The 17,865-nt window shown below is 43.4% G+C and overlaps 1 protein-coding gene across 3 annotated transcripts in view; it reads right to left on the bottom strand.

Annotated features, from left to right (window-relative positions):
* Positions 1–1,491: 1,491 nt before the first annotated feature.
* The window catches only part of MRRF (mitochondrial ribosome recycling factor), a 55,706-nt gene continuing 39,332 nt past the window's right edge, over positions 1,492–17,865 (bottom strand). The window contains exons 6-7 of one of the 3 annotated variants that reach the window (XM_036855073.1): positions 11,289–11,448; positions 1,492–2,065 (exon numbers count right to left, since the gene is read on the bottom strand). In XM_036855073.1, the coding sequence (XP_036710968.1) occupies positions 1,988–2,065; positions 11,289–11,448 (238 nt within the window). In that variant the 3' untranslated portion in view covers positions 1,492–1,987. Of the gene's footprint in view, positions 2,066–11,288; positions 11,449–15,259; positions 15,800–17,865 lie in introns of those variants that run through there. The other 2 variants (XM_036855075.1, XM_036855074.1) reach the window with 2 other exon arrangements.

Raw genomic sequence — 17,865 nt, 5'->3', positions numbered from 1 at the left:
GCAGTGATTGGGGGATTTCGGCCACTCACAAAAGACTGCTGCAAAGCCCCTGCCATGTGGCTTACTCCAAAAAAGGCTCCTTGATTGCTATTTCTATCCCTGTCCCTCCCCCAGCTGACTTCCGATCGTGTGATGGCTGCTAAGGGCTGGTGAATGGGGTTGGACTGAGGACAGGTAAGCGGGGCAGGAGATTATGGTTCGCTTCTTTCATCTTTGACCTAATTCTGACCTTGAATCCCGCTGGCTGTCGTGCAGCTGCTCTGCAAGTACAAGCAGAGGGAGAAGTGCAACCTTTATTACCTCTCGCACAGGACAGAGTCTGAGAGGAGTCAAACAGCAATGATAACTTGGATGCTGCTTCGAAGGAAGGCAGCCAGGCCCTGCTGCTGCCAGAGTGGGTTCCTTTCTAAAGGCAGACATCTGGCAGAACTGGAATAAACTTCCTACCTTCCACCCAAGACATCATAGACAGCAGCTCAGGCCAGTGACCATGCACCTCTCAAAGACAGGGGTCACATCTCACCCATCTTTGTATTCCCAGCACAGAGCACAGTACCTGGCACAGCGTTGGTGCTCACCGTTTGTGACAGCAGCAGGACGAAGTGGGAGGAGAACGTGATTGAGATCAGGCCTCAGTGTGACTCCCAGGTCTGCCAGTTGCTAGCTGTGTAACCCCAAGCAAAAAAACTTAACCTCTCTGAGCTCTCCCCTCTCTGTAGAATGAGACTGACAATGAATAATGAAACCCTCTAACCCTTTGGGCAAGTTATCTAATATTGTCAGGTCTTAGTTTTCCTAAAATGGAGATAATAACGCATCTTGTGAGTTTACCGTGAAGATTAAAAATATTACCTAGAACTGTATCTAGCTCATGATGGCTATATTATGAATGAATGAATGAACAAAAGAACAAAGGAAAAAAAAATTACTGGGGGGGAAAACCTAACTTAACCTAGTACCCAAAGATGAGCCACAATAAACGACTTGTCCATCAATAACAGGTAGGCCCTGGGGACAGGGATCTCATTACCAAGTAAATGTTGAGGACAAAGGAAAGAGTAGAAAATGACAGAATAACCGTGTTAAGACCAGAAAGAAAGGAAAAGAAGCCAGCATTTGTGGAGTAGCTACTATGTGCAATTCATTCACAGCACATTTGAATGCCTACTGTGTTCCAGGCATTATGCTAACTTCTAAGGAAACTAAAAACATACAGACTAATTATCAAAAAGAACAATTAAGGTTCAGATAAAAGCAGTGGACAGTGCTAGAAGAGCCAATAACAGGCGTCCTAGGTTGGGGGAAAAATGAAGACTTCCTCAAGGAAGTACTATCCAAGCTGAGAGCCAAGGATGAACAGGACCAGCCAGGTGAGGAGTGGGAGAATGGTCCAGGCAGAGGAAAGAGCATGTGTGATGACTCAGAGGCAAAAGCGCTGCTCTGGATGCTTTACACAGAGGTACTTAGAGATCATTAATTCAGACTGATTCCTTCCTTTGCGGTTGTTATTCTTTCCAATCAATTTATTTAGATTTTATTGTTTGGTGAAAATGGGCCTCTAGCAAAGGTATCCAGGCACAGGTGAAGGCCCACATTGGCCCAAGCAGAGTTCAAAGGTGGGGACAGGGCCTGACTAATTGTTTGAAAAGGAGGCTCCCAAGATGAGGAGCAGGCAGTGCTACGCCTGCCAATGGTCCTGACAGCTCGGTGACGTCACAGTCAAGGCAAATGGCCCAAGTAAAGGCCCTCTGTCAGCAACAGAGACTCTCCGAGGGCCACCCAGGCCAGAAGGTCCAGAGCAGATGGGGTGGAAAGGGGACAGGAGGAAGAGAATCAACAGTGTCCCACTGGAAGGCTGGGCCTTCCGAGGACTGACAAGTGCACGGTGACAGCCTTCCGTGTGGATGGGGTGGAGAGGTGCCAATTTGCCACCCATGGGATCCACTAGAAACTGGGCTTGGGAGCACTGCTGGCCCCTGGGGGATTTTCATCCAAGGAGTTCTTTGGTTTTCACTGCCAGATGTCTGTCCAGCTCTGCAACGGTGTAGTCGGCCATTTGGCTGATCTGCAGAAACACAAAATGAGACAACCTGATAACTGGGGCTGAGAAGGGGAGGGGAAGAAATATTCCAGAACTATGAAAGGTTATCTGGGAAATAATAATGGTGACAAAAGCTCACATGAATTGCATCCCAGCCAGGCACTGTACTAAGAACTTCGTATACATACGCTTATTGACTCCTAACGGCAAGAAATAGATACCATGAGATAGTATTATCATCCCCATTTCACAGATGAGGAAACTGAGGCAGTTAAAATCACTTGTTCAGGATACACAGCTAGAACGCAGCAATGACAGACTTTAATCCCGGGCAGTCTGACTGCACAGCCCAAAATAGTTAACTATTATTACAGAGAGCAGAGAAGCCAGTCTTATCTGTCCCTTAATGAACATCTAGAATTTCCCACACCTCAGACACTCTGTTATATAAAGCCCTCATACCAATTAATAAGGAGAATATTAAGATCCCAACAGACAAGCAGAAAAAAAGTACTGAAAAAAGATGAAGTACCTCTGGTTAACAAACATGGAAAATTCAATAGACACTGAAGAAATGCAAATTAAAACAAGATATAATTTAGTTATCATAGTTAATAAAATCTGATGTTGTGGTTTTTAATTATAATATTCAGTGCCAGAGCTATGGTGAAATGGATAAACTCACATATCACCGATAGGAATTCAAATTGATGCAAATGTTCTTATTACCATTTTTTAACCCCAAACTCTCTCAACTGGGAAATTACCACATAAATGGGATCCGAGAAAATGTTCTTAAGTTCTATATGCAAAGATATATACCAAAGCTTATAATCATAAATCAGAAAATTTAAAATGACAGCACATGTAATTGAATACATACAGCCGTTAAAAAGGGTTAAGACTGTCTATTTCTCATGGAGAGGGTATAAATATAAATAACATTCCAGTATATAGCTCTGAAATGTCTGTTTTATAACAAGCCTGGATTGCTTTCGTAATCAGAGAAAAAGAAATAATGTTTCAAGATATTATTTATAATATCATGGAAACATGCTCATGTTACCCTTGAATTAAAGAAAAAGCAGAATACAAAATGTGTATATACATAGTAGAAATGATCTCAAATACGTTAAAAATACACATATTTTTTAAACTAGAAGAAAATGTGTCAAAATGTTAATAGTGATTATCTTCTAGTGATGGGAAGACAGGAAATGTATTATTCATGTCGGTATCTGTCACATTTAGCATAAAACTTAGTACATAGCAGTGCTCAGGAAATATTTGCTAAATGAATAATTATTAGTTTTCTGTGCTTTTCTATTTTCTCCACATTTCCTGCAATAAACATATACTCCCTCAAAGAATGAAAAGCAAACCACAGTAAAAAATTTAGTGAGTGTTGCAGCCTCCCTCTCGTGTGTAAAGGGGCCTCAGGCAGGAACCTCAGGCAGGAACCTCAGGCAGGAACCTCAGGCAGGAAGCTCTGAAGGGGCTGCGTGTTGCCCAGGATCTGTGTGCTCAGCAGCACGGCGGCTGTTTGACATCTTTACTTGCAGACCACAGGCCCTGGCCAGGAACTGGGAAATAAGTGCACTGGAAAGGATTTGGAGCAATTGGTCCCAGGCAGGGAGACAGCCAGGTTCTTACCATAGCAGCAGCTGCATATTTTGTAGTGGGGAGAGCAAGGCTTTCCCCTGGGGCTGCTGGGCACTCCGGAACAGGACCAGCGTGAAACAGCCGCTTGGGCCTCCACACTCAGCCGACACAAACCCTTGGCAGGCTTCTTGTGCCCCCACCCCGAGCAGCCGCCTTGCATGGGGTGTGGCGTGGTGCCCAGCAGCACTTCAGCACCTGCAGGGTGGCAGCCTGGGATGGCCAGGAACGAGGGCTGCAAGCCTCCTCTGGAAAAATGGTGTCTGGGGACAGAGACGGGGACTGGGGAGAGGAAGAGGACCTACGGGAACAATCTGACAACATGGGTCATGGGTTAAATTCTCAGTGGGGTGACAACGTGCAAGTTCCCACTTTGAGTCTCAGTTTCCTCATCTCTCAAATGGGGATGCTAGTCCCTTCCTCAGAGAGTAACTGTGAGGGTTAAACAAAACCATGAATATACAAGTACCTTTAAACTGGTTATTTGCTATGCAAATGTTGCTTGTGTTACTCTGATTTTACTATCACTTTCTGACTTCTTTTCAAATTAATCAATTGATGAAAATATTTACTAACTCTCTGCCATATTACAGGCACAAAGTGCCCTTGGGCCAGTCCACCTGCAAGTTCATCTTTCCCATCTTAAAATAACGACGATTAACAACAACAAGGATACCAACAACAGCATCTATTTACTAGGAGCCAAACACTGGGCTAAAAACTTTACATGCATTACTTCACATAACCCTCAAAATGTATGAAATACTATTATTATCTCCCTTTAATATACTGTGAATATTAATGATTTCACCTGACAGTTGCACAGTAGTTCACACTATGCAGAAATGTTTTGTCCTCTGTCACTTCGTTCAAATCCAACAACGTTACATACCTATACTATAAGGCAGGTGGGACAGCTATTATCCCCATTTTACAGAGGAGTAGACCAAGGCATAAGATGTTAACTAACCTGCCCAAGATCACATAAAAAGTCAATGGTATGACTGAGCCAAGAACTCACCTACCCCTGATTGCCAGTTTAATGCTGCTACTCCCTTTGGGGAGCCCACAGAACCTGGCCTAGTCCTTCCTCATTCAAGGGAGGCTGTGCTAGACTCATTAAAACAGTTAATCTCATTCCCATATTCAAAGCCATAAAGTTGACAGAGAGAGGAGTAGGATGGACAAAGAGGGCAATTACTGAAGACCAGCAACCATACTAGCTACTTAAAAGTATGTTGTGTCCTTTGGTCCTCGTACCAATCCTGTGGGATAGGCATTACTTCTCCCACTTTACAGATGAGGAAACAGGCCCAGAAAGGTGAAGCCATTTGCTGACCTTAACAGCTGAGAAGTGAGAGCTAGAATTCGAATCCAGCCCAGTCTGCCTCCAGAGCAAGAGCCCTTTCCATGACAACATGCTGCCTCATGAAGATGATCACGTCATCATCAACATCATCGTCACTGTCATGGTCATGATCATCATCATCATCACGCTGGCTCCTTATATGTTCAGGAAAATGAAAGGCAGAGACAGAAAAGGGAGACCGTTCAGAGCACACAGTGCACCCCCGGGGCAGGCCTGGGTAGCAAAGCTCAGAACGCCCACAGTGCCCGTGGGTCCTGCTCCCGCCCACGGCCTCACTCAGTCCAGCCTTCCTGCCTGCCTGCCTGCACAGTCTGCTAGGAGCCCTTCAGCCCCACTAGCACCCAGCTTCGCTTCAGAGCGGCTCTGTTTCTCAGAAAAAAGCGGCAGTGAAAGGATCTTGGCCAGATTGACTGGTGGTTTCTGCCAAGTGCTTTAATGTTCAGCAGACCCATTTATAGCAAACTAAAGTGAAGGTGAAACAGCAGGCTGACAGATGTCAGAGTCCCAAGTGGGAAGACCCTGGTCCTTCTTCAGCAGAGATGGCCTGGGCTGGGGGCTGGGAAGGTGGTAGAGGAGAGGTGGGGATCAGACATGACTGCAGGAATAGGACCTACAACTGAATCCTTTCATTCTTATATACGAAAGATGAAATACTTTTATAATACAGTTTTAAAAAATCTGACTCAAAAGAATTTTGGAAATTTAAAAAAAAAGAAAATTTCACAAAGAATAAAATTACAATTGTTCATAATCCAAATGACCACCATTAACATTTTGAAGTAAATAAGCTGCCAACTTTTTCACATACATGATACTTTTTCATTATAAAAATGGAATATTATAGTGTAACCTACCTTAAAAAAAAAAAAACATTCTGAAAACATTTACTGTATCTGTAACGTATAACTGTCTATATATAGGGATTCCAGCGAATGGATGTAAAACAAGCTATTTTCCTACTATCAGAAATTTAGACAGTTTCCAGTTTTCTATTATACATAATACATCAATGGACACCGCTGTAGCTAAGATTCTTGATAACTTATTTTAAATAAATCCTTAAGTCAATGGAATCAGAAATTGTATGGGTTTTGGTATATACTACCATATTATCCTCTAGAAAGGTTTATGGATTTATAGAAAGAATAACTAAATCTCTTCTGTGGAGTGTGGAAGTAAAAACAATACTTCCAAGATGAGCAACATTTTAAGTTCACATTAAAAATTCTAGGTTCAAATGTTAGGGATTAGAAAGGCAAAAAATTTTTAACATACACATATTCTAAACACCCTGCAAGTGATTTAGACAGCAAGTATCAAGAACCTTAAAAATATGCGTTCCCTTTGTGCCATAATTCCACACATGACACTCTACCCTAGGGAAGTCATTTCAACAAAGATTTATCTATAAAAATATTCACTGCAACCTTATTTATAACAAAAAAGTTTAAACAAACTAAATGTCCAACAAGAGGGCTTATGAAAGTGAATTATGGTATAACCACAAGATGGACTATTTTGCAACCATCAGAATGCGGCTGTTTACAAAGAGTTTTTTTAAGGAAAAGAAAATGCTAATAGTCAAGGCTAAACAGAAAATAAAAAGCTGGATACAAAATTGTATGTAAACTATAAGTTTTCAATCATGTTAAAAACTATGTAGTTAAAAAAGGGGAGGGGGGAAGGAGAAATATCCCCAAATGTGGGACTATGGGGTGAATTTTTCTCCATTTTTAAGAACAGTCTTCTGAATTCTCTACATTTTCTACAATGAGCCTACACTGCTCAGAAACAAAGTAAACAAATATATTAAAAAAAACTTTTTGAGGACTTCCCTGGTGGTGCAGTGGTTGAGAATCTGCCTGCCAATGCAGGGGACAAGGGTTCGAGCCCTGGTCTGGGAAGATCCCACATGCCGCGGAGCAGCTAAGCCAGTGAGCCACAATTACTGAGCTTGCGCGTCCGGAGCCTGTGCTCCGCAACAAGAGAGGCCGCGATAGTGAGAGGCTCGCGCACCGTGATGAAGAGTGGCCCCCGCTTGCCACAACTAGAGAAAGCCCTCACACAGAAATGAAGACCCAACACAGCCATAAATAAATTAATTAATTAAAAAAAAAAAACCAAAACTTTTTGATAAAGCAACAATCAGCAACAATCAGCCCCTGCCTTGCTTATTTAAAAAAAATAAATAAAAAATAAAAACAAAAAAAATCGCACCCAAAACTCCAGATCGGTGCCTTCTGTTGGGGAAAAAGAACAAAATGAATGAATGAAGTGTGCAAAAAGACAATTAATATTTATTTTACTCAAGCTTTTCTGTAAGAAGTTAAACAAAATGATCCCCATTTGAAGGCATTACCAAAAATGTTAACATTGTTTCACGTATCCCTTCAGTGCGGGATGAAGAAAACACTTATCTGAATGAAAGAATAAGAATGACCATCATTACAGTGGCTTTACTTAGATATGTGGAGAAAAAAAATGCATAAAGGTTAGACATAAAACAGTAATAGTATTTCCTCCCTCCCTCCCTCCCTCCTTTCCCTCCCTCCCTCCTCCTTCCCTCTTCCCTTCCTTTCTTGGCCACACCACATGGCTTGCAGGATCTTAGTTCCCCAGCCAGATATCGAACCCGGAACCTGTAAGTGAAAGTGCCGAGTCCTAACCACGGACCCCCAGGAAGTCCCAACTGAGTATTTTCTTGTGCAAACTTTTAACCATATGACAGTAAATAAAGTTATTAACAACAATGGTAAGAACTAATATTTAAGTGATAATATCTTTAATAAAGATTATTGCACTGGATATATCATGTAATATATATAGTATGATCCTTTTTCTTGTAATATTACATATGTGTTTACAGAGATAACCTGAAGGCCTGCAAGAAAATGTTAACAAGGGTAATCTCTGGGTGATGAGATTGCAATTACTTTCTTCTTAATTTTTTTTTAATATACACTAAACATCTATTAGTTTAGTATAAGAAAAAAACTAATAAAGTTATTTTCATTTTGGAAAATAATAATAATCAACAGTAATAAGCATGAAATAAAAAAGTCTAATCTGAAGAAAAAGGTGAAAAGGCAGGTGCTAATGAGTGAAGGCTTCGTGTGAGATCTTTGTCAAGCAGGTTTTATCAAGAGTGCTGGTATAGGGGCTTCCCTGGTGGCGCAGTGGATAGAAATCTGCCTGCCAATGCAGGGGACATGGGTTCGAGCCCTGGTCCGGGAGGATCCCACACGCCGCGGAACAACTGAGCCCGTGCGCCACAACTACTGAGCCTGTGCTCCAGGGCCCACGAGCCACAACTACTGAAGCCCGCATGCCTAGAGCCCGTTCTCCACAACAGGAGAGGCCACCCAACGAGAGGCCTGCGCACCGCAACGAACAGGAGCCCCCGCTCGCCGCAGGTAAAGAAAAGCCCGCGCGCAGCAGCGAAGACCCAACGCAGCGAAAAAGAAAAATAAACAAATTTAAAGAAAAAAAAAAGAGAGCTGGTATAAAAAAATAATAAAACTAAAAACCCAAAAAACAAAATTAGTGAACAAATCAGACAAAACAAAAACAAGCACACAGATAAAGAGAATGGATTTAGTAGTTACCAGAGGGAAGCGGGGTAGGGGGGAGGACAAAATGGGTAAAGGCGGTCAACTGTATGGTGACGGGTGGAAACTAAACTTTTGGTGGTGACCACACTGTAGTGTGTACAGAAGTTGAAATATAATGTTGTATACATGAAACATATAGTATTATAAATCAATGTTACCTCAATAATTTTTTTAAAAGTACAAGAAGACAGATTACAAAAAAAAGAAAAAGGAGATTGCTGGATATCTGATCATTCTTCCTTTTTTCAAGGAGCGTGGGCTCTGGTCCCTGAGGCAGATGCCCAGACTTGCTGAGTGAGGAGAGCCTGACAGGCCCCAGAGGTCCTGGGGCCTCACCACCAGGCTCACCACCAGGAAGCAACACAAAGGCCAAGAGTCAACTGCAGTGATGGAATCCCCTGGGAGACAGACAAGGAGCTGCCCCAGCTGGACTCTTACAAGGCCTGGGCAGTGCTCAGAAAAGGCCGGGCTAGTCTGTGAACTTCTGTGAGCTAATGCAGGCAAAGAGGAGGGAACAAAGAGGTCAGGAAGGGCGCTCCGAGGGGCTAGGTGTCACATACTCTAATGGTGCTTCTAGCATCCCAGGGCAATCCTTCAAGGGCGGAATTACAAATCCCTTTGTACAGAAGAAACAGACTCCAAGGAGTCAAGTAACTTCTCCAAGGTTATAAGACATCAAGTGCGGAACAACCTCTTTCTAACACGGGTGCCATTACAGGGGTATGCTGCAGTGCTTCCAGGTCACTACCTTTCCTGTCTGCTTTCGCATATCTGGGAGTTCTTTAAAAATTCACATTCCTAGGCAGACCTACTGAATCAGAAAATGCAGAAGCGGGCCAGGCATCCATCTAAAATTCTCCCCTGGGTGACTGTTGGGCCTGGTCGACGACTAGCATTTTAACTGCAAGTCTAAGAGAAGGGAGTAGTTAGCCAGTTTACGGCCTCCTCCTGATGACCCCCTAACGGCTCTCCCAGCCTCCCGCAGCTTCCCTTTTTATTCCCCATCCTGCCCACACTCCGGTTCAATCTTCCTAAGATAATGCTTTTATTGTGGATGAGGAGGCTTTGGGAAAGCCCTTTATATTATGCTAAACATTAAAAATTCTATCTCCTCAAGACGGGTAAATTCATCTTCCCGTCTTAATTCCACTGGCACCACTCAAGTTCAGGCCACCATCATTTCCCAGTTGGATTTCTGCAACAGCCTCCGGGCCTCCAGTCTTGTCCTTTACCATCCGTTTTCCACCCAGCCACCACAGTCATCTTTTGAACACAAGTGTGAGGCCCCCACTGTCTGAAAAAATAATCGTTCAAGGGAGCTCCTGTTTCAGAATTACCTGGGGATCATTTTAAAATGCAGATCCCTAGGCCCCACCCCAGACTCACTGACTCAGTCTCTGGGAGTGGAGGGGGAGGGGAGGGGAGGATATACATATTTTTATTAGCTCCTCAAGTGACTGGAATGCTGTGATGATAGATTAGATTAGATGATTGTTCAACAAGTATTCACTCCTTCCCCCAGACCTCCATGAACATATATACTTCCCTGCCCCAGTGATGCTGGGCTTGGCCCGTGAGATTTGCTTGGCCTGTGGGTTGTGACAAGAGCAGGTGCTTAAAATGTACTTGAGGAGCTGGGCTTATGTGCTTGGCATCTGCTGTTGCCATGAAAAGATGCCCTGGGAAGCTTGTTGACTCCAGAAGATCGGAGAGATGTACAGCAGACTTGAGCCCCATCCAAGATCTGAAGGCAAGTACACTGAGCCCATCCTAGAACAGCTACATCCCAGCTGACCCACAGAAACAAGAATAAGAAATAACGCTTGATATATAAATCACTGAGTTTCGAGGTAGTTTGCTACATGGCGTTCTTGTGGCCACGGATGACTGATAAAGATGCAGAGCCAATGTGGGAACCTCTGGACGTGTTAAAGTTCAAACTCCTCACCCTGGTATACAAGACCTGCTATGAATTGGCCACTCTGTCTTCTCTGTCCATTCCCAGTGTCAACCCGGGTCCAAGCCACGGTTATCTAACTGAACGGTGTTCTTTTCCATCACACCTTTACACATGCTGTTCAACATTTCCCCCTCGCCTCTCACTATCTCACTCCAGTAGCTCCTTTAAGACTTGTTGAAGTGCCACTACTCAGCACACTAAGAACAGTGCCAAGTCCCCAAATCTCCGCACGCAGACAACCAAGCATAGACAGGAGAGCATCAGAGTATAGCCTCTGAGATCAGTCTGCTGGGTTTGGATCCCACTGCTGCCATTTACCAGCAGTGGGACCTTGGGCAAGTTATCTACCTTCTGTGGACCTCAGTCTCCTCACCACCCACCTCACAGCTTTGTAGTGACGAGGATAAATGAAGTGCTGCAAAGCGTTCAGCTTAGAGCCTGGAACACAGTGGAAGGTCAGCAGCTTCCTCTCCTCCTCCTTTATTCCAGGGTCCAGTGAAGGGCCAGGTCCTGAACAGAGACTCAGCCAATACCGATCACATCAGTGAAGGAACTAGGAGTATTCCGTTTTCATTTTCCTCACTTCAGACATGAACAAGTGATTTTCTGGGTCAGATACATAAGCACTACATCTGTTGGCAACAGTACCTGTTTCTCTATGAGCCTAATGGTGTCCTCCGAGGCCTTGTCCTTCGATTTCTTCAGCTTATTCATTGCGTTGGTACGAACCTTCCGTAAAGAGTCTTTGGCCTTGTTGGTGTTCTGTTTAGCCAGTTTCACCAGCATTTCCCGGTGCTCCCTGGTTACTCTGATAAAAGACAAAAGAACATTCAACAAAATCATCCCACGCATTAACAGCCAGCCAAGAATTCAACATCACTTTGTCCACTAGCTCAGCAGTTTGTAACTTTACTCTCTGCCGGTGGAGGGTCTTCACGTTCCTGACACACGCCCATGGGGATGCTCAAGGTCAAGGAAAGTTCCTGGTGAGATAGCTGAGAACAGCCAGTAAGAAGAGTGTTGCTTAAAAGCATGAGCCAGGGAGTCTAGGCAGGCCTGAAGTCAACTCTTGGCCATGCCCCTTACTAGATGCATAGCTGACTTCCCCTCCTCGGAGTTCCCATCTGTACAATGGGGATAGTCAGTACCTGACTTAAACGGGTGGTGTGAAGATTATGGGATGATGCGTGTATATTGTTTAGCACTGACCTTGGCACATTTTAAGTGCTCAATAAAAGGAAGCAACTATTAGCTATAATTCCACCCCTTTGTCTCCCACTAAAGAAAGCAGTGCCAATGGATAATGATGCTACAGAAATAGCATCGTCTCTATACCTCTAAATCACCCAAAACAAATAAGCAGCAACCTTCAGAATCTTAACTATTATTATAGCAAATTACTTGTGAATCACCTCAACACTGACCCAGACACAACATTTGAGAACCACTGCACCAGTTAACTTCCATAAAGTACCCATGAGAGTGTCTGGTACATTAAAAATGCTTAATAGGGGTTTCCCTGGTGGCACAGTGGTTGAGAATCTGCCTGCCAATGCAGGGGACACGGGTTCGAGCCCTGGTCTGGGAAGATCCCACATGCCGCGGAGCAACTAGGCCCGTGAGCCACAACCACTGAGCCTGCGCGTCTGAAGCCTGTGCTCCGCAACAAGAGAGGCCGCGATAGTGAGAGGCCCGCGCACCGTGATGAAGAGTGGCCCCCGCTTGCTGCAACTAGAGAAAGCCCTCGCACAGAAACGAAGACCCAACACAGCCAAAACTAAATAAATAAATAAATAAATTTATTTAAAAAAAAATGCTTAATAAATGTCAGTTATTTTTACGATTAATATCCTCATCATAATAACAACAAGGAGCACATTGAAGGCCTATTATAAACGCCTGCGACAGGCACTTTATACGTTTTTGTAAGTTGACCCTTACAACAACTGTATGAAGCAGTTGTTATTCCTATTTCACATTTAATCATCACAACAAGCCAGCAAAGTAGTCTAGCATGTTTGTCCTGCCTTCATTCCTTGGTCGTGTACGCACTGAGTGCCTACCACCTGTCAGAGTGCTGGTTGTACAGAGTGCTACGATGAAGGTGACAGACCTCTGTCCTGTTCTGAGGGAGCTTAGCTAGGGAGAGAGCTAAGTAAACAGACCTTTCCAATAGAGCGTGTCTGAGTTGGGGGAGGGGTCAGTTTGGGGAGGGAAGACTTCCCTGAGGAAATAATATCTAAGCATGGTAGTCATTAGGTTTGTTCACTAATATTCTGGTTTTTATTCCTTCCAGTAGGAAGGCACTTCCCCATCCCCTCTGAAGTTTGGTGTGGCTGTGCAACTTGGCTTTGGCCAATGAGATGTGAGCAGAATGGACGTCGCCTCAGGGCAGAAGGTTTCTAAGCCAGCGTGCACTGCACCACATTTGTTTCTGTTGGCCGCAGTGCAAGTTGAGAGGGGGCTTCCATCAGCTTAGGCCCCAGAGAGACTATGATGAACAGTGCCCCATGCGTCATGAGCAAGAAATAAATTTCTGTTGTTTTAGCCATGGAGATTTGGGGGTTGCTTGTTACTACAGCACTGCCCATCCTATCCTGACTAATACACCACAAGGATCTAAAGAATGAGGGCAAAGTTGCCAGTACGGGTAGGGATCTCCAGGAGGAAGAAAGAGCATTGTACAGAGGCTTTAAGTTACAACGAGATCATGTTCATGCGAGGAACTGACTGGAGCACAGATAACAGAGAAGGGAGTAACATGAAAAGAGGCTGGAAAGCTGTGTCACAGAGGGTCTTGTAAGATCACGAACTCCATTTTATGGATGAAGAAAATAAGGTCCAAAGAAGTTTGGTTATCTTACACAAAGTCAAACCTAGGCTGGCCTGTCTCAAAAGCCAATGGTCTTAGTATGAAAAAATTCCTCTGCCTCCTGGGTCCTGAACTGGAGATCACTGGCAAATGGTTCCTGATCCTCAAATCTACATGGTTTTGGTTCCAAGTTCTGGGTATATATGTTCCGTGTGAAACAGTGACAAACAGGTGTTAAAGATTTAGTGGCATTTATCTGGTATTTTTTTCCTGATAGGATGAGAAAAAAAATTAAAGAATTTTGAGAAAGAATAAGCTCTGAGGACAAAGTGGAACAGCTATGTGATAAATAAATCCTTCTGGATCCAGCTATTTGAATTCTCAAAATTCTCAAATTCTTAAAACATTCTCAAAATAAAAATAATCCTGATTACTACCATTATTAAGCCCCTCAATGCCACATGAGTACTTTACCTCACTGAACCTCACAACTTATCAAACTAGATTCTAAAACCCCCATTTTCCAATGAGGAAATTGAGGTACACAGATGGGCTTGAGTGACAGAACTGGGATTCAAATCCAGAACTTTCTAGCCTGTATTCTTCCCACTACTCCATGCTGCCTACCCCTTGCAATCTATTTCAAATAAATTATGCACTGCTGCTGTAACTTCTGCTTCCAGGCACAAAGCTTTTTTCAAAGTCAGTAATATGAATCTTGGGACTGAAAAGGACAAAACCACCATGTCAGGAGTTTAGGGATTTGGATCAGATCTTGTTACTTTTATGGTTTTTAATTCATTGAACAAAAATCATGCTGACATGTTTAGGTCTCTTTTTTGTTCTGCCAAAGCATATGTCAGTATAAGGAAGGAACAGGAAAATTAAAACTTGATCCACTGATTCAAAAAACTTAATCCTGCTGAAATACTAGGAGGGGCAGAAAATAAATGCATCTAAGTCTGTAAGAAACCTTTTAACTTCTCTACAGAGAAGTATTTTAATCTTATATTTCATATATAACTTGAAATAGGTAGCCTGCTTTTTAGACAATCTTTAATAAAATAAAAAATTTATCTAACCAACTTCTTTTTCACTACATTGTTATATTTATATTTTACATGGAGAAAAAAAAAATCACACATTCAAAAATATATAAACTGGGACTCAAAAAACCCTTAAGAATAAATGGCTATATAAAGAAAACAAATTCATAATATACGTAATTTGGCCTTAATAAAGTGTATTTTTTATATTTATTAATGGAAATGTGACCTTACTACACTATTAACACCAGTTTCCATACATAATAATATTCAATTATTGACATTGACAAAAATAGTTCAGCTTCAGGATGCAAATACAGAGGCAATAGTCTAAGGAAATGGAGAGGGGAGTGCAGTGGGGGGGGGGGGGGGGGCGGGGACGCCAGGCACAGGAAGGGCTGAGAGGAAGAGAGCCATCTCTGCATGCTGGTTCCGGGTGTTGAGCCGAAGGTATCCAAGTTACAAGATCAGAAGCAGTCAGGATGATGGAAAGGCACTGGTTCTGAAGTCAAGACAGACATTTTATTCCTGTATCTATCACTCAGAAGCTGACTATCCTTGGGCAAGCTAATTAATCTCTCTCAGCCTCAGTTTCTTCATCTCTAAAATGAAGATAATAAAAACACCTTACAGGGTGATTGGGAGATGCACACACAACATATATAAAGTACCAACAATAAAGATAGCAGCATATAGTAGCCTTGAATAAATTTGACCGTGTTTATGAATGTTTTAATCAAACACACTTAATTACTTCCTCATGAAACAACGAGGGCACATCTGTTTTAGAAAAGAAACATACTATATTATGGAAATATTTTAATTCCTTTCCAAACCAGTGATTAATACATCTGATCGTCTCCATCTCGCATTCACAGGGTTCTGTGAGTACAGGCTAGCTGTATTCCAGGCTCTGGGCTCAGCCGGTTGGTTCTGAGCACCGGCTCTGCACTTGGCATGCATTCACTCATCAAGCACTGGCTGAGGCCCCGGGGTTCCCTGCCAGATCCCGGGCTGGGCTGAGGAGCGCCAGAGACGAGGCAGGCCTGGTCCAACTTCTCCAGAGGCTCAGTCCAGCAGTGTAGACGAACTTGTCAACCACTACTTAGGAAGAGCACGACTGCTGCTAGGACACATGCACAGGCCTTCTGCAGGAGGAGCATGCAGAGAGTACAGCTCATTCTGTCTCAAGGTTTGGAAAATGCCCCAGAGACGCACAGTAACTCATCAGCTGCAGAAGAAAGGAAAGGGCACTCCAGGCAGAAGCACAGTGGGAGGTGTAACGGCAGGAAGGCATGAGGCTGAAAAAGGTGCATCAGGGTCAAATTTGTTCTGTAGACCTGGAGTTTTCAAATTCTTCTTTAGCCACAAAACCCTGGCTTCAAAGAAAACCAAGGCAGAGGCCCCATTTAAAAAACAGATAAAAAGCTCTTTCAGTTAATGAGGGGAAGGGCACTAGGGGAGGGGATGTGCTCCATCCCACCCTGATGCCCCTCCACTTCTGCACCTGCCACTTACTGGCTGAGTGACCTTAAGCAAGCGATTTAAACTCTCTGAGCCTTGGTCCTCTCATCTGGAAATAGAAATTGAAAATAAACAAACAAAACCCCCAGCATCTATCTTTCAGAGTTCTTGTGAGGATTAGGTGAGATAATATATGGAAAGTACACAGTACAAAGCCTGACAGAAACAATCAGAAAATGTAAGCTGCCTTTGTTGCTATTGTTGTTTATGTTTTGGCAACTACGGAGGCGCCTTCAAATAATGAACAGTTTATTCATGGAAGTTTTTATCAACAGAGAGATGACAGGGCAAACAATCTGTGCTCCAGCAAGATGACTTTTTGAGATCTGACTAGTAATTTAACACCTTGTGTACATTTAAAAATCCAAATGTTCCCAGCATATAGCCATGAATTTTTCTCTTTCTGGTATTAATTCATTCACTTAGTTTGTAGTTTCATTCAGCAGCTATTTACTGGGCACCTATTGCATTCCAGCCACTATGTCAGAGTGAGTTTACAGTCTGGCATGGAAGGCAGTCATTAAACAAACACATGCACAGTTAATCAATAAGTTACAGTGGTAAGAAGCATAATAAAGACATGTTGAGCTCTATGAAAATAAGCAGGGGAAAGGAGGCTGAGCAAGCTCTCCTGTGGGACCCCAGAAGAAAACGTGAAGATACTTAAGTTAAGGGATATTCAAGTTAGGATGAAGAAGAGTGGAGAAGCTAGGGAAGATCATTCCCACTGGAAGGAATGGCCCGTGTAAAACAAAGGCCTTTTTCCAGGTAAAGTTCTGGGGGAACTGAAGAAAGGCAGCGTGGCTGCAGCACAGAAAGCAGAGGAGAAAGACTGTGCCCAGTGAGGAGGCTGGCAGGGCTGGCAAGGGCGAGACTAGTACGCAGGCCCTTCGATGCCGTATTCAGGCTTAGTAGATCCCCTGATGGATGAAGGGACACATACATGGGGTAGGTACACACAGTGGACTACGGTTCAGCCTTAAAAAGGCAGGAAATTCTGCTACACGCTACAACATGGAGAAACCCTGAAAAGATTATGCTAAGTGAAATCAGCTAGAATCAAAAGGACAAATATTATATGATTCTGCTTATATGACGTACCTGGTATAGTCAAATTCATAGAGACAGTAAGTAAAATAGTGATCATCCCGGACCTGGGGGATCGGGGAACAGGGAGTTGTTGTTCAATAGGTACAGAGTTATGGTTTTGCAAGACGAAAAGAGTTCTGGAGATTGGCTGCACAACAACGTGAATGTACTTAATACCACTGAACTGTACATTTAAAAATAACTGAAATGGTAGATTTTTAATGTATATCTCACCACAATAAAAAGAAAAGAAAAAAAGGAGAGAAAAAGAAAGAGTCTTAGTAGATTGTTTCTAAGGATAACATGGGATATCACAGACGTCTGAGTGAGGCAGAGGAAACGTGATCAGACTTGTATTTTGTGCAGAAACCAATGTACAAACCAGATCTAAGGATATGGCAAAAGTCTGCCCAGAAGCCTCTAGGCCCGCGGATGGGGAGCTCAGGGCCTAGCCTGTAGCGGCTTCTCGGCTGGGTGATGAAGACAGTAGCCTTTTCCGCCAGGGTCAGAGAGCCTCCCCGCACAAGGCAGGGGTTTTGGCTGAGCTGGGAGGGTCACACTTTGTTTGTACAAACTCCATCAGGCGGGTCTTCCAGTAACATCCTGGATGGGGGCTTCCTGCAAAATTCCTTGAGCATGTTCCCACGAACAATAAGGCGAGGGGCATGCCCCTCTGGTAACTCACAAAGCAGAGAGTCCCCCCGACTGAAATGATACTTCCTATGGTTTCAGCGAGAACGGGACACGTGCAAAG

Source organism: Balaenoptera musculus, chromosome 6 (genome assembly GCF_009873245.2).
Source record: "Balaenoptera musculus isolate JJ_BM4_2016_0621 chromosome 6, mBalMus1.pri.v3, whole genome shotgun sequence".
In the NCBI taxonomy this organism is placed as follows: Eukaryota; Metazoa; Chordata; class Mammalia; order Artiodactyla; family Balaenopteridae; genus Balaenoptera; species Balaenoptera musculus.
The sequence above is the reverse complement of the archived record's forward strand: the minus strand, read 5'-3'. Positions and strand labels throughout refer to the sequence as shown.